The 16,393-nt window shown below is 51.9% G+C and overlaps 2 protein-coding genes across 5 annotated transcripts in view; both read right to left on the minus strand.

Annotated features, from left to right (window-relative positions):
- Window positions 1-358: 358 nt before the first annotated feature.
- On the minus strand, window positions 359-6,305 carry CLIC3 (chloride intracellular channel 3). The gene is made up of 6 exons (XM_043988966.1): window positions 6,179-6,305; window positions 4,218-4,327; window positions 3,932-4,057; window positions 2,923-3,029; window positions 2,042-2,217; window positions 359-1,859 (listed from the first exon to the last, which is right to left on the minus strand). Exons 1-6 carry the CDS (start codon window positions 6,212-6,214, stop codon window positions 1,695-1,697), a joined length of 720 nt encoding a protein of 239 aa, XP_043844901.1. The 5' UTR covers window positions 6,215-6,305; the 3' UTR covers window positions 359-1,694.
- Window positions 6,306-7,247: 942 nt separating this feature from the next.
- ABCA2 (ATP binding cassette subfamily A member 2) overlaps window positions 7,248-16,393 on the minus strand; it is a 72,347-nt gene continuing 63,201 nt past the window's right edge. For all 4 annotated transcript variants that reach the window (XM_043988675.1, XM_043988677.1, XM_043988674.1 and 1 more), the window contains 11 exons: window positions 15,648-15,780; window positions 14,717-14,834; window positions 14,224-14,402; window positions 13,649-13,790; window positions 12,531-12,665; window positions 12,203-12,306; window positions 11,017-11,109; window positions 10,592-10,694; window positions 9,997-10,134; window positions 9,648-9,854; window positions 7,248-9,036 (listed from right to left, as the gene is read on the minus strand). In XM_043988675.1, coding sequence (XP_043844610.1) covers window positions 9,001-9,036; window positions 9,648-9,854; window positions 9,997-10,134; window positions 10,592-10,694; window positions 11,017-11,109; window positions 12,203-12,306; window positions 12,531-12,665; window positions 13,649-13,790; window positions 14,224-14,402; window positions 14,717-14,834; window positions 15,648-15,780 — 1,388 coding nt within the window. In that variant the 3' untranslated portion in view covers window positions 7,248-9,000. The remainder of the gene's footprint in view (window positions 9,037-9,647; window positions 9,855-9,996; window positions 10,135-10,591; window positions 10,695-11,016; window positions 11,110-12,202; window positions 12,307-12,530; window positions 12,666-13,648; window positions 13,791-14,223; window positions 14,403-14,716; window positions 14,835-15,647; window positions 15,781-16,393) is intronic.

Raw genomic sequence — 16,393 nt, forward strand, 5'->3', positions numbered from 1 at the left:
GGGCAGGCCTAGCTTGACCAGGGTGAATCACCAACAAGGGTCTTACACCCTGGGTACTATATTTATCCTGTAACAGATATCAAATGAGATAATATTAATAAAGCTCTTACTTAGCATAGTGCTTGGCACATAGTAAATATGTTTAATAAATGCTCCTTCCCTTCCTCTCCCCTAGCCAAACGGTCTCATCCTGGTCTAGAAGCCATAGAGAGATACCTGTGAACCTGAGGCTGAAGAGTCTGCAATGGTGGCCCCATATCTCCCCAAATCAGGATAGAATTTTAGCCACTGATCAGATGTGCTACAGACACAGACACAGATGGCTGGATAGCCACATAGACATAGTCACACAGATGTATAGATGTACAAAGATAGCTGTATAGACAATCATACAAATACACGTACAGTCTTTAGTTTTAGAAACACAAATGTGTAGACAGAAACAATTTGCATTTACAATAATGGGCTCATGTTTCTATATAGTTTTAAGGTTACAATGTGCTTTCCTCCCAACAGCCCTATAAGTAGTGGAAGTATTATCCATATTTTACAGATGAGTAAACAGAGGCTCCAAGAACCTTTGAAGTGACCAGAGACACAAAACTATTAAATGTCCAAGTCAGGATTTGAACCTATGTTCTGATGTCAGTAGCAGTGACAGGACCAGAGTCTCCCATCCCCCCCCACCCCCCAGCAATTCCCCCTGCCCCAGCAATAAGTATCTGACCCCAAATTCAAATTTAACTCTTTGGATTATGTCTAATAGCACAGTGCCTGGCACACAGTCAATCCAGCAACACAGATGAGCCCAAGTAGGGTCTACTTCCCAGAGCCCCAGAAATTGGGGGTGGGGGGGATCAGAAAGGCAAGGGTAAGTTGGTGGTGAGGAGCTGGCTTAACTGATGGGATCAGGAGGAATAAGCCAGGGAATGTGGTCAAGCTGGCTGGAAACATTCACAACCTTACTCTTCTCTCCACCCAGCTCAGGGAGGTGGCTTCCTGGCCCTGCCTCTCAACTCGCCATCTAGACCTTTTCTACTGTTCTCACCCCAACCCAACTGGTTTGAGGAGCAGTTCTTGTTTTCCAAGTCCTTGGGCAGAGCTACAAAGGGGCTGGGCCTTTATTTCTCCCTGTGTCTGGGAGGGAGCTGGTATAAGCCCCACCCTGGTGGCTGGATGTCGTCCGGTGTCAGTCCTGGGATAACAGGTATTTGGTGTGTGCCATCCTGAGGTATCATGGGGAGGGCCTGAGTGGAAGGCAGGGTTAGAGGTCATTGTGAGTGGGGCCTGATTTGGGGTCAGGTCAGAGATGGGGGTGGAGGCTGTAGTCAGGAAACTGGGGTCCTGTTCATAGCCTCTGCCCTCAGGAAAATGAGTCACACCTGGGCATAGCTGTGACCAAAAAGTATGTGTAGGGACACCCCTTTGAAGCAGATTAACAGTCTAGACCAACACAGGAGGACAACGGCGACTAGAAGTAAGGAAGGTCAGTCCAGGAGGGGCAATCGGAGAGGAAATCCTGGTATTCGAAATCCGTGGTATTTAGAAGAGACGCATGAAAAAGTGGCTGGGCAGCGTGCTCACAGAGGGAGTGACGAATGAGGGAGTCCGTGTGCCTGAGGCCCGTGCAGGGAGGAGCAGTAGGTGAGAGCCAAAGCGGATGGATTCCGTGGGGAGAGGAGAGGCAGGGATGTTCAGCGAGCTCGAGATCGCGCCACAGGTGCGTAGGCAGCCAGGATCTCTGAGCTTTGTGGACAGGTATACTTGAATTCCTTCTCCTGCAGTGCATTTTCCAGGTATCGGTGGAGCCCACGGAGCTCAACGGGGATGGGTGCCTGTCGATAATGGGTGCACACGGTCTGCAGTAGGCGGAGGGAGGTAGTCATTGACACGGTCCGCCCAGTGAGCAGAGATCCTAAACACCCTCCCGAGGCTTAGCAATGGCTCCAACCCAACCCTTCCTCTTCTCTTCTCTTTCCTCTTCCCGCCCCCACTCCGTAGTCTCTCAAACCTCCCCATCCCTTCCTCCCGGCCCCCTCACATTGACGATGTGCAGCTTGGGCAGGAGGTTGCAATCCGCCAAGGTGAGCTGGTCTCCATCTAAGAAGCGACGCCTGGACTGAGTGAGGTTCGGGTCCCGGGTCAACTCATGCTCCAGGGGTGTGATCAGATATCGATCGAGTTTCACCAGGGCACGAAGCAGGGGCCGATACAAGGCTGGAGCAGCAAGCAAAGGATTGGGGAATGGGGGGGGGCGGGGTAGAGACTTGGACATAAGCTTCCCATTCCACCTCATTACTACCCACTTGGACTATTGCAATTGGTCTCCATTATTGACTTCATCTCATCCCCTCCCCCTCCCTAACTCTGCTCGGAAATCGTTAGGGACTCTATATTGCCTCCAGATTAAAGATCATTCTCTTCTGTTTGGTATTCAAGGCCTTCTAAAACCTGGCGCAGCCCTTACCTTTTCTGCCATATCTCATCCCTCACCTCCACACGTTATGCTCCAGTCAAAGGGGTCTATGCTGCCTCCTCAAAGCCTGACATGCCCTCCCACTTCTGCCTTTGCTCAGTGTTCTCTATAGCTGGGTTCCCTTCTTTCCTCATCTGACATCCTATCTGTCCTTCAAAGCGCAGCTCAAATGCTACTTCCTCCATGAAGAAGCCTTTCCTGATACTCCTGAGGCAATGACAAGCTCCCCTCCCCCCAAGGGTCTCACAGAACTATGTTCTGCACCTCTCTAATACTTTTTTTTTACGTGGCAATATACCTGTATGTGTGTTTTATCCTCGAACCTACACAATCAGCTCTGCAAAGGCAGTGACAAGTAGTAGGCACTTAAATGTGGAATGAATGCACTGGACCCACCCTCACACTCCCGTCCCCCAGGACACAATCTGCCCAGCCTGAAGATTCACCTTCATCCTGAGCAGGAGAAGTGTTTTTGATGAAAGCTGAGAATTTGTGGAAGACATCATTACCAGCTATGTTAGACTCCTTATATCGAGGAACCAGGCTGGGGAAGCTGTAGGAAAAAGGCAAGGTGAGGAAGCAAATGGGAGACTCTAAGGCTTCTCCCTGGAGCCATGAGCATTCTCACTTGGTTGGGAGGGCTTTCTCCTCCCTTTCTACCATCAGCATCCTCCATTATCAAACCTCAGACACCCTCCCCTCCTCCCTTTATGCTGCCTAAGTTGCTTGTAAAGCACCTAGCATGGTTCCTGGCACATAGTAGGTGCTATATAAATGTTTATTCCCTTCCTCTGCCCTTCCCTTCTGCCACAGAAGGAAATTAGAGAAAACAAACTCCTGGGAAAGGTAAGAATTGCTCCTAGCCCCCTGATCCTGCTTGTGGTCATCCGACAAGCAAATCTTTCATTGCCATTCAAACACTGGGGTGTATGGGAAACCTCCCTCTCTCCTCTCCAAAACATCTCCCTCACCTGCTGCCAATGCCTATGACTGCCCCCCTTGGGATCCCCCAAGGGGAATGGAGTTGTCTCCCTTCATTAAAGACTTTGTCCCTTATTAAAGGACAAGTTCCCCCCCCCCCTTGGCATGGTTAGAGGGTGACTCAAAGCTGTACTTAGTAAAGAACCTGCCTTGGAAAAAAGATAATCAGATCCTTTCCCTAAGAGTAGATTTGAATGGAGGAGAGGGAACCAGCAGTGGGGCACTGAGTAGAAAGTAGCACATTATAGAGTACAGAGGACCTGAATTCAAATTCAGCCTCTCCCCCTAACCACCCACGTGACCTTGGATGAGTCCCTTCTTGCTGATCCTTGGTTTATTAGTCTGTAAGAGGAGTGGGGTCAGACTGTGTGATCAGTTAAGTCCATCCAGCTCTAAATCTCTCTGATCACTGCTCCATTGCTCACTGGCCCTGCTTCCTGCCCGTGCCCTCACACCCACCACTTAGGCTCTTACCTGGGTGGCCCCAGTGTCTCTTCCAGGAACTCTTCAATCTGGATGTTATCTGTCTTGGCTTCCCCATCATACAGCAGAATGGGCAGCTGGGAGCCAGGGGCAAAGTCTTTCAGCACATCCAAGGACCTGTAATGGGGTAGGGTCAAATCTTTGGCACAGGGAAAGTAAGTATGATGGGGATCAGGGCACAGGACAGGTAGCCTCCAGCAGAAATAGGCCATGTTGGAGGGAAAGGCGGGGTGTAGTTTTCCTCACCCCAGGTTCCAGCCATTCACTTAGTCTTTACCTCCTGGTGTCCACTGTGGTGAGAGTGAAGGGGACACCTTTGAGTAGCAGGATCATGAAGAGACGATGGCAGAAAGGACAGTTCCCTATACTCTCACCATCTTCACTGGCCTAGGGGAGGCAGAAGAGAATTTACATAAGCCTCAGGGAGAGTGAATGAATGGCAAGAGTTGTATCCAGTTTGGTGAGAGAGAATGCAGGAAACCAGGCCAACCCTGGCATTGGGGGGGGGGTGTTTCCAAGCCTGAGCAGTGCCCCTCACCCACATCTTTTAAAAGAGGGCCAGGGATGAGGACAGCCTCTCAAAATCAACAGGGCTGGGTGGGGCTTCTTTCAAGGGGGAGGTGAGAGCCCTTAAGGGGTAAGGAGAATAACAGAGCCTATGCTACTTAGAGTCTGGCACTGTGCCCACATGGGCTGCCATGGCGCCAGGGAAAGGGCCCCACCCCAGGGGGGACACAACACTGGCACCAGGGAAATGGGCACATGCTGCTTCCCCATCAACTGCAGGCCCCTGGGCATCATCATCTCAGTGTCACCAGGCAGACAGGCTGTACAGGGTGGGGCCCAGCTCAGCTCCTGACCAAACTGTTTTTTCAATGATTCACCTCATGGCATTGGGCACTGCCAGTGGAACATCATGTCAAGAGTACACCCACTGGTGCCCACAGTGCAACAAAGCCCAGACCAGGAGCCCCCAACTGAGTCTGCTTAGCTCGGATTCTGAGGAGGTGATGCTTCTGCATTTGCACCTTGGCAGTACCCTCTGTTATGGGTAGTAAGTCTACCATGCCCTAAAGTTCACTCCAGGATCCTGCAAGTGATGGTGGACGCCCTCTAGGATTGCCTGCAACATCAGTCCTTTATCTTGGGGACAGGGTGGACACAGGTCTCTGTGGCATCTTCTTTGTACCAAGCATTATAGAATACTCCCACCTACCCCTGGTGGAAACCCCAGCCTAGATCTCGGTAGCTGGCAGGAAGACTCCTTCCTATACAGAGTATCAGTCAATCGTGCTGCTTACCCAGTCAGAAGGATGAGTGTGCCCTCCCTGCAGGCAGTGAGCACTGGCCAGGGATTTAAGCCAAGGTCCTGGGCAAAGTGTTTGTGTATGGGGAGGGAATGGGGATAGAATTGAGATCCAGATTCCTGGCTTCTGTTATCTTTCTTCACTCATTTTCCCCCTCAAAGTGTATGGATATGGAGAAAAAGTATCTGTCTTGAAAAAAACCCTGGGTTTTAATCCTGCCTCTGGCAGAAATAGTCCTCAACACATCCGCTGCCCAAGTCCTTCCCTTCTCTCTATCCCACCCACCATCTTAATCCTGGCCAGACCCCTGACTATGTCCTGGACAAGTTACTTTTGAACCCTAGGCTAGAGAACCAGTGACCTGGACGTGAAAGTTGGTCATTTGTAGGTCTGTCCTAGCTGGAGAGAGCGACTGGGGCTCCAGACATCTGGGGCCAAGGTTATCTCGCAGAATGTGGACTCCCTGGAGACTCTCCTTCCTTTACCTCACAGCCTGTCGGGGTCCACTCTGATTTCTTTAGTGAGGGTTGGGGGTAGAAAGGGGGCGAGGGAATAAGGAAATGGAGGGTGGTGGGAGACCCAGTCATTCGTTCCAAAGAATCTGCACCCCGCAGAAAGTAGTTCCCACCGACCTCAGTTCCCAGATCCCCCTCCCAGACATACATCCTCCTCATCTAGTTTGGTCAAAGTATTTATTTCCCAGTTTTTAAACCACCACCACACCTCCCCCTCTTCGCTATTCTCTCCTCACCCCACCCCCCACCCCCCCAGTTCTGTCTGCTTCAGACCGGGGACAGGAAGACTATAGTCACCGCATTCAGACATACCTCCCGGGGTCTCTCCTCAGACTAGTGTCCCCAAGACAGGAGAACTGATCTCCTTCCCGCCCCAGCCCCGACTTCTCCTCCTCCCTGGGACCTATCCCCAGCACCTTGACAAACAGCTGGAGTTTGGAGTTCTCGGCCATGGTGTCCGGCAGGATTGATTACAGCAGCCTTGGGTGGAGACTAATGTTTTGGGCTCTTTAAAGCTCCCGGGTTGCTCCGCCCTACCCTACCCCGCCCAGGAGAGCAATGTGGTGTGCTAGAGAGTCTGTGTAAGCCTGGGTGCCTGAAACTGTGGGACTCAGCGTAGAATTGGGAGCGGGGGGTGGGGGGTGGGGTGGGAGGGGGAGGGGGCGAGACTGCGGAACTGTGGGGCTCCGTGTGGGACTTCCAGTCTATGGGCGACTGTAAACAGCACGTAAGGGATGGTGAGGCTGGGCTGGTGGCTGTAAGCCAGAAGGTAGAAGAGACCAATCCTGCAATTGTAAGACTGGGTGTGTGGAGCTTTGCGAGACTGTCTGTGTCACTACTAGGAAGTGCGGAGTTTGTATATGACTGCGACTGTGTCACTGACTTTGGGGAGGGGGGGTCCAGAGTGGCAGGTACAAAGGGTGAAAAGCCTCAGGGCTTTGGGAGAGATGAACAGGTGACCTCATTCCAGTTCTAGGGCCAGAGAGAGGGAGAATGGAGGAAAGAGGAGTCGGGGAAGTCCTCAGTCCCACCTCCCTCCCTTCCCTTCTCCCCTCCCCCAGCTAGATCTGAACTCCCTGAAAGCAATATTCTTGGCAAGGGTCAAGAAACTTAAGACTTCCCTTACTGCACCTCCCCCAAGTCAGGCACCCCTTCCAAATGGCTGCCTTTCCTGGGGTGTCCACTCTGCCAGGGGCCAGGCTTGCCTTAGGTGAGCCCCTCCTCTGAGGTGCGGCAGGTACATTCCTGGCATACCCACACTGGGGTGGGCAAAGGGGGAAGTCAGATAAACCCTTGGATTTGGGATGTCCATCTTCTATCTCCAGTTGTCCATCCTCCCACACAGAAAGGTTCTCCGTGTTCTTAACCTCCCCAGAATATGAAACTGATTTCTCCAGCTCCCACTTATATGTATGTAAACTACAAAACATGCATACACACACACACACACACACACACACACACACAGAGTGCAGAGTCTTTGGCTGGTTTGATATTTTCCCTTTTTATTTAAAACAAACATCTTTCCTGGTCTGCTTCCCCAACTATGTACAGGCCCACTCCCCCACCTGCCCTCAGGCAGGTCTAGGGGGTAGGATGGGGAGGGGAGTGGATAAGCAAACAGCTGGGAAGTAGCCACAGCAGCTTGCTCTCAGGGGAAGGAGTGGGGGCCCAAGTCACCCCTCACACTGTCCATGCAATACCAAGCCTTTCCCCACCCCACCCCTCCTATGACAGGTGACTAGAGGTCATTCAGAGGCAGGGGTCAAGCACTCTAGACTCCAGGTCCTTCCACTCTCTTCCCTTGCCCACAGCCTTCAGGGTTACTGGGTAAAGAGGCCCCATAGGGAACAAGAGCTGAAGGATGGAGAGAACATTACTTTCAGCCTCAGAAGGGGGAGTTCCCCTCCTTTTGTCCCCCCCTACAGTTGTATTCAAACTGTCAATGCATCTAATTCCACCATCAATGTACACACTTTCCCTCCATCTACCCCACACCCTGACAAGTGCTTCTTCCTATTGTAAAATAAATAGGTTAAAAAGAAAACAACAAACCCAACATCCCAGCTCAAGCCTGGCCAGAGTCAATGACTTGGGCCATGGTGGTTGGGCAGGCTGGCAGGCAGCCCATTTGGTGTCCAGCATTGGAGCCTCTGGGTAGTGGTGGCATGGCAGCAATGGTGGCATTAGTGGAGGTGTTGTTAAAATCCAGGGGGTAGAAGAGTCAACTTAGGGGGAAAGCAGTTATCTGCCCAGGATCCCATGAGGTTCCGGTCACCCCCTGCTACCCAGATGCCTGATGAGTCGGGAAAGCGTTGTGTTACACAGGTCCATCAGGATCATATTCAGAAGGGTAAAACCACAGAGGAGACCGGTGCCCTTATTCTTCCACATAGCTTTTACGTTTTTCAATCCTTCACGTTGACCCCCAGGTATATTTCTGGACGGTCAGAGTCTAGTATTTTGGTGGTCTTCAGTGCCAGTGGGGATTCTAGTCACGGGTGAGATGGGTGGCACTGACCATCAGAAGCAGAGCCAAGCAGGCCAGGCTAAGATCAGGGATAAGGATATCAGAGTCCAGGGAAGTGAGCAGAGTAGCTGGCCAGAGCTGCTGCAACTGTAAGGCAGAGCTACATGAGTGCCCAGCCCACACCCTGGGGCACAGCAGCACTGTCCCTTTGGCACAATCATTGGTTGGTGATCCTGAGGATCACCAGGCAGGTTGGTCCCGGAGGGCGGTGGCAGGACCAGAGAAGGGGAAAGAATGGGTATGGTTTGTAGTATTCACTCCAGACTGGGGTACCTGGGCTATAATGTAGTTAGGAGGAGATTCCCCATTCCTAAATCTGGGGCCTACCAGAATGAAGAACTGCCCTTGCTATCAGATCCAAGACTTTTTCCCAGTCTCCAAGGTCCCCCTAGGATCCTTGGGTGGGTTCTTGGCACTGTCCACACCCACGGGTCTCCCCAACCCTACCATCTTCTAAAACCAGCTTCAAATTTGAGGCACTGAATTCAAGGTGCAGGATACATCACCAATCCCTTTTCCCAATCCCCCTGAGTGGGGGAAACTGCTCGGGCAGGCAGTGCTAAGGCCTCCCTCTCAACCGTCTGGTCTTGAATCTCTGCCCCAGCCAAAACAGGCCAGGGAATGTAGGGCTGCTCCAAGGAGGTTTGAGTAGGGGGATGAAGAAAGTTGGTCATCCAAGAATGGAGAGCTGGAGCCTCCGTAGTTCCTTCAGCAGAGAGTGTCTGTATTGAAGGAAAGCTGGGCCTGTTGGGAAGAGATGACAGGGTTCAGACAGTCATAGGCTTCCAACCTGGGTTTGGGTCTTTCCCTCTGTGACTTCCTCCTCTGGCTCGGCTCTCTTTGTTAAATTGTCACCAAACCAGCCTCTTTGTTTCTTTCTTTCTTTTTTTGTGTGTGAGGCAATTGGGGTTAAGTGACTTGCCCAGGGTCACACAGCTAGTAAGTGTCAAGTGTCTGAGACTGGATTTGAACTCAGGTCCTCCTGACTCCAGGGCCAGTGCTCTATCCACTGCACCACCTAGCTGCCCTCTCTTTGTTTCTTATTCTCTACTTGTCTCCCTTGATCTCTGGGTCCAAAGACCTCTGTTTTTGACTCTGACTTGACCTATGACTTTGGATCTCTCTTATCCCCTCTATCATTCTGGTCTTTCTCTGTGTATCTCACCACCTTGGTCTCTGGGTAGACTGAATGAGAAGAGGAGGATAGGGAGGGGAGATACCTCAAGGGACTGTTACTGTAGTAACTGCTAGACTCTGCCCTTAGCCCTGAGTCCCAGAGTCTTTAGGGGGTTAGAGTGCCTATAGAAATGTGAACCCCACCCATGGCACACCTGCCACCAGGGCCCAAGTCTTACCCTCTCCTCCTCAAAACTGATGAGCCCCTCATCATCCGTGTCCAGGTCCTCAGGTTCATCTGTTACCAGAGCACGGAGCTCTGTGGGTGCAGGCCGGGGTCGGAGCAGGCTGAGCAGCCGAGCCAGGGGGGATTGGAGGGCACAACCTGACTCTGGCTCTTGGGGCTCCAGGTTATCACTTTGCTTCTTGGCAAAGTTCACAAACACCTGGGTTAGGCAGAAAAAGCAGAATGGGACATGCTGCACCAATGAATGCCAGAGGCCCATGCCCCATAATGTGATGCCCGCTTCAGGCATCTATGAGCCACTGCCTGTTAAGAGCTGAGGGCAGGGGGAAGGTAGCACTCACATTGTCCAGTGTGGTCTGGCTGACCGAGTAATCCTCAATGCCCAGCACGTCCACCACCTGTTCCATCTTACTGAATACCTGGGCCAGTGAGATGTGCTCAGATTTCAGTTGATACTGGACTTTGGTGTGATGTCGCTCCTGAATGTTGAAGGAAATCAGGGACTTAGCTCCCTAAATACCCCCTCAACTTAGGCACTCCAGAGGTTGCCTAAATCAAGCACTTTCCAATCCCATGTGCTCCTTCAGAGTATATCTAAGAATTCTCCCATTCCCCTATAGAACTCCTAAAAGATGTCCCTAGCCACCCCCCCATGGAGTTTCCTTATTCCCTTAAACCCCCTGAGGCCTGCTAAGAGCTCTCCCTCACTTCTGGAATCTCCTTAGATTCTTCCTGATCTCCTTACAGCCCTCCTGTACATTCCCTCAAAGCCTCCCTGGTCCTCTCTGGTCTCCCCAGCACACTGAGAAATGCCCCCCCAATCCACTCAAGGCCCCTGAGAGTTCCCACTTGCCTCCCTAAGGACGATGTCCTGTTCCCCTCATAGTCCCCTCAGAACCCCCCTGAACCACCTCAGAGATGCCCCCTGACCCTCACTTTGAGCACAGCTTCAGGGAAGTTTCGGTTGAAGAACCTTACTACCTCCTTCACGCTCTGGCTGCTCTTGGTCCTCACCGTAATCATGTAGCCATCACCAAACCTGGCAGGATGAAGGTGTGGGCTCCTGTCCCTGACCACCCCCTCCCAGCCATGACCTCCCTACTGCCCACCCCCCAACACTATCCCTTCCCTTGCCTCTGCTCCTTCTCCCCTTCCTGGGACCCCTCCTACTTCCAACCCCTACTTCAGCCCCTGGTCCACACCCCAAACCCCTGTCCCTCTCCTTTCCTGTGCCCTGCCCCTAGCTTGGTTGCTGTCCCTGCTCCTGCCCCTGCCCCTGCCCCCACCCCTATCCTCACTTGTATACATCCACCTCTCCTTGTCCTCCCCTGGATCTGTACAGGGTCCTGTCTTCCCCATACCTGTTCTTCAGGTGCTGAATGCTGCCCAGGCACCTGAGCCGTCCATTCACCATAATGGCTAGTCGTGTACAAAGTGCCTCACACTCCTCCATGCTGTGAGTAGAATCACCAAAACTGGGTAAGGTGGAGGGGGCCCAGCCATGGGGGACCAAAGGGGTCAGGGGCACTCCAGCTAGGAGCACTCATATAGAGAAGGAATCAGGGACCATGAGGGATGGCAGGTGAGATAGCACAGGGTTCCTTGGACTTGAGAGCAGAGTACTTATTGGGAACTGGACAAGAAGAAGGCGCTAGGGTCCCTGAAGACAAAAAAGGCAACTTGGAACACTGGGAACTGGCAGAGAGCAGGGAACTGGGAGCACCAGAAACTATTAGAAATGAAAGCACCAGGAGTTGGCATATAAAAGGGCATGGGACACTGGGAACTGGCAGAGAAGAGAGCAAGGGGACACTACAAGCTAGTAAAGAGGGATCCAGGGAACGAGGAACCGGAAGAGGGGAAAGTATTGGAGCCAGCAGGGAAAGAACTGGGGGCACAAGGGACTGACAGAAAGGAAAACACAAGAGGCTGATACATAAAAGGGCATTTGAGATACCAAAAGCTAAAAAACAGATGGCATAGGGGCAGTGGGGGATGGCTATGGGGAAGGCATGTGAAATTGAGAGAGAAGAGCATTAAGAAAACCAGGAATGGGGGCAGCTAGGTGGCGCAGTGGATAGAGCACCGGCCCTGGATTCATGAGTACCCGAGTTCAAATCTGGCCTCAGACACTTAACATTTACTAGCTGTGTGACCCTGGGCGAGTCACTTAACCCCAATTGCCCAGCAAAAAAAAAAAAAAAAAGAAAAGAACACCAGGAGTAGCAGAGAAGAGTACTGGAGACATGCATCAGGAGCTGGCAGAGAAGAGGGCATGTAGGTACTTGGAGCTGGCAGATAGAAGGATGTCAGGAGCTGATGGAAGGCATGGGGACATTAGGAGCTGGTATAGAGAAGGCCACCAGGAACATTGAAAGTTGGCAGAGAAGAGAGCATGGGGGCATGAGGACCTTGTTAAAAAGAGGGCATCACGGCCCTGAGAGTTAGCAGAGAAGGTAGAGGGACCGTCAGGAGCCGACAAGATGAGCAAGACTCCATGCACCTTGGGCCTTTCTCCTTTGCTTGCTTGGGAGCAAGGACACTGACCTGTGGGATGTTAGTACCACTGAACGCCCTGTCTTGATGATGTCCAGGATGAGGTTCCATAGGAAACGTCGGGCCTTGGGGTCCATGCCTGTGGTGGGCTCATCCTGGGAACAAGACCAAGTTCAGTCTTCCACCCTCTAACTTCCTCCCCTTTCCTTCCCAGCTCTGTTCCTTCTAGCATCCTGGTTCCTCTGCTCTCACCAGGAAGATGAAGGTGGAGGAGCCAGCCAGGAGATAATGTCCGGGTGGGGGGGGGGGGTGGAGGAGCTAGCTGAGCCTGGAAGTACAGCTCTTGCTCTCTGGGTCTGCCAGCCCTCCCCCTACTCACCAAGAAGATGAAGGCTGGGTAGCCAATGAGGGCAATGGCTGTGGACAGTTTTCTCTTGTTGCCCCCACTGTAGGTGCCTGCTGGTTTATCTGCATACTTGCTCAGCTCCAGTTTTTCTAATGCCCACTTGACCACCTATAATAACAGAATCGCTGGATTTCAGAGTTGAATGAGATCTCAGAGGCCATCAAGTACACCCACCATGAGCAGGAATCTCTTCTACAACACCCTCTCCAAGTGGTTACTCAGCCTCTGCTTGAAGAATCTCTTTAGTGATGGTGAACTCACTACTCAACAAGGCAACTCATTCTACTTAAAGACAGCCCCAATTGTTAGGAAGGTTTTTTTTTTCATTTTGTGAAATTGGCATCTGCCTGCTTCTGACTTCCCCAGCTTGCTCCTAGTTGCCTGGGGTGAACCAGTGCTTGTCTAAGTCTTTTTCTATGATAATCTTTCAAATATTGATGGGTGGGCAGGCCATAGGTGCTCTCTTCTCCCTTTTCTCTGGAAGGGAATCTTCCCAGGGCCCATGCTCCCCTCAGGCCCTTAAGAGTGTTATCCCTTCCAGACCTCCCCCAGTCCGGTACCTCCCCCTTAAAGGATCCCCAGGCAGGGGAAGTGGGACTTCAGTGGGGACAAAGACTCCAGCCCGCCCTGCTCAGAGATTCCTCCATAGCACTGTCCTCCCCCTGACTCCAGTTATATTTTCCTCTATCAATCCCATTCCTTCTCTAGCCTCTTCCTCTCTTCCCTTCACCCCCCCCCCTCCTCCCCATCACTCATAAATAGCTCTAAGATTGCACAGAAATAGCTTTGGAGTTGGAAGGGATCTTAAAAACCATCAAATCCCTTCCCCCCATTTTAGGCAAACGGAGGCTCAGTGAGCTGTCTGCATTCACAAAGCTTGTAAATAGCTGACCCCGGTGCTCCTGATCACAAGTCCTGTGCCCATGCCCCATGCTAGGCTGCTTCTTAGTCCCTCCCTCAAGTCACTGCCTCCCACTCCGACCCCTGTGTCAGCGCTCCCTTTAGCCTTCCTGGTCACCATCTCCCATCAGAATGCTTCCCTATCCCCTCCCCAGGCCCTGGGGGCCCTGTCTCCCACGCAGCCTCCTCACCCTCTCCTCGTCCTTCCAGGGGACCCCTCGCAGCCGTGTGTAGAGTTCCAGGTGCTCTTGGGCCGTGAGCTCATCAAACAGGGCATCGAACTGTGGGCAGTAGCCCAGACTCTGCTGCACTTGAAGGAGTTCTTTGAGGACGCTGCAGGGACCACGGCATAACTTCTCAGGTCTGGCACTACCCACATCCCTCCCTGGACAAGCTCTGCTTCTTCCCCAGGCCTATCACCACCCACACCTCAGCTCCTCCCTCTAGAGACCAACCGTGGCCTGCATCTGCCCTTAGCCACAGCCCGGCCCTCCTGACAGACAAATGGAAGGGGTTCCAAAAATCGTGGTGCAGTTGTAAGCAGCAGATGGCAGGTGGGTAAGCTTAAAACTGCACTAAGACTTTAGGGACACTCTTTATTTGCCCATGTGGCCTCCCTCACTCTCTGAGAGAGCCCCTGACTCCCCAGGCAGGGCCAGGACAGCAAGCACAAGCCCTTTTCATGTCTGTGTTCTCCTGCTCTCTGGTCTACCCCAGTGTCTTGAGGTAGCTATTCTTCTCTGTCCCTGCCTGGGCCCCTGGGCACCTGTGTCCATTGATGAAGGCCTCGCCTCCTGTGGTACTCTCATCTCCCGTCAGCATCTTGAAGGTGCTGGTCTTGCCAGCCCCATTGACACCAAGGAGGCCAAAACATTCTCCAGGCCGCACACCCACACAGAGCCGGTCTACAGCTAAGATGCGCCCAATCTTACGTGATTTATACACCTGTAGGAGTGAGGGAATGGGGCTTCAGGGGAAAGAATCCCATCCCTCACACCTAAGCTTAGGGTTTCTCCCATCTTGCTGCTCTTCCCTGACTCTTAAGTCAGTGTCCTCCATAAATTCTAGGGAAGTCTCCCCTTTCCTAGTCAGAATCCTCTCCTCCCAAACCCAACCTCTAGGTTAGTCCCCACTCTGATCCTCCTAAACATTGACTACTGTTTGGAATGGCCTCTTCCCCCAACAATCAGTATCTACTGATCTGTTTCCCTAATCTCTGGGTTGATCTCCATGGATCAGTTCCTCATCTGAGGTCCCACCTTGGTTAGGTTCTCGATCTTGACCATGTCATTGTCTGCATCTCCCCTCAGGACCCGCTGCCGTTCAATGGCAACATCTACATCATCTTCAATAGGTTTGGTGGATACAGGCAGACGCCTGGGGAGAGAAGAGGGAAGGGGCTAAATAGGGCAGGCTTAGGGAGAGGGGGTCCTGCCCAGCCAACATGACTCACCTGCCTTAACACAGACCCTCACTGGTGGAGGTGGGCAACACCTGGAGCAGGGCAGGATGCTCACAGGCATGAAAATCAGAATCTTGGGGTTGAATGGGGTAGTCTAGTCTATCCCACACCTGAATAAGCATCCTCTTGAAAATATCCCCTCTGACTGGTCATCCAGCCCCTACTTGAAAAACTCCAGCAACAGGAAACTCATTACACCTCCAAGACAGTCCAGTCTATTTTTGGATGACTTTAATTGTCAAGGAAGCCAAGTCTACCTCCTTGTAATCTTCATCCTTAACTCTTAATTCTGCCTTGTGGGGCCACGGAAAGAAAGTCTAAACCCTCTTCCACACAACAGTCTGTGAGATTCCTGGAGACAACTAATATTTTCCTACCCCAAGTCTTTTATCCTAGTGCCTTCCATAATCTTCATGTTACGTGGTTTCCAGTTCCTTCCTACAACCTCAGTCTGTTACATCATTCCTAAAACAGGGTACCCAGAACTAGACTTCAAAGGAAGTCTGGCAGGGGCTAAGAATACTATTACTTCCCTCATTCTTGATGCAGTCCAGCAGGATTTTCTGATCTCTCTACAGTTGTTCTTCCCCTCTGTTCCTGATTATGTATGTTGGGGAAGGCAAGACCTCCCCCTCACCCCAGCCCAGAAGAAGCCCCCCACAACTGCTGATTCCTCCCAGGACCAAATCAGCTTATATGAGTTTCCCTGGCCTGGCTCCCACACTCACTGGGGCTGCCGGAGGAAGTTGTACTGACACATGATGGTGATAAAGAAACCCACGAAGCCTTCTATAGTCATGGCGACCAGGCCTCTTGTGACAATGTCCCATTCGAAGGGGGACTTCATTTTGTCGAACTGGCCTGTGGAAGAAAAAGGGGAGATTTGGCTTATTGGGGTCTTACCCAGAAAAACTACCTCCTGACTGATGTAATGCAAGAGGCCCCAAGAAGTGCCTCCAAATCCAAAATCTCTCCCCCACAGTGCCTGAAATTCCATCCTTAGAATGTTCCTTTAGATTAAGCATTGCTCTCTCAGGGTTCCTCTGATAAAATGCAAAAGCCCCTGGAAAGGCTCACACATGCAGTGCTTCACACCTTAGTGAGAATGAGTCTGAGTTCTCCTCGACAAGAAGAGCCCTCTAGATTGAACAGCACTGAAATTTTACAAGACTGAAAACTATCCTTGAATTGTGTTTACCTCCCTCTTCTCCTGGAGCTCATCAACTTATAGGCCCTCCAGGGCAGCTGGGTGGTGCAGTGGATAAAGCACTGGCCCTGAATTCAGGAGGACCTGAGTTCAAATTTGGCCTCAGACCCTTGACACTTACTAGCTGTGGGACCCTGGGCAAGTCACTTAACCCTCATTGCCCCACCAAATCAAAACCAAAACAAACAAACTTATAGGCCCTCCCCAATTCCAGCCTCCTTCATCCCAATCCTTCTCAAAGCTCAGTCTCTTGAGCCCTGAGCTGTG

Source organism: Dromiciops gliroides, chromosome 2 (assembly GCF_019393635.1).
Source record: "Dromiciops gliroides isolate mDroGli1 chromosome 2, mDroGli1.pri, whole genome shotgun sequence".
Lineage (NCBI taxonomy): Eukaryota > Metazoa > Chordata > Mammalia > Microbiotheria > Microbiotheriidae > Dromiciops > Dromiciops gliroides.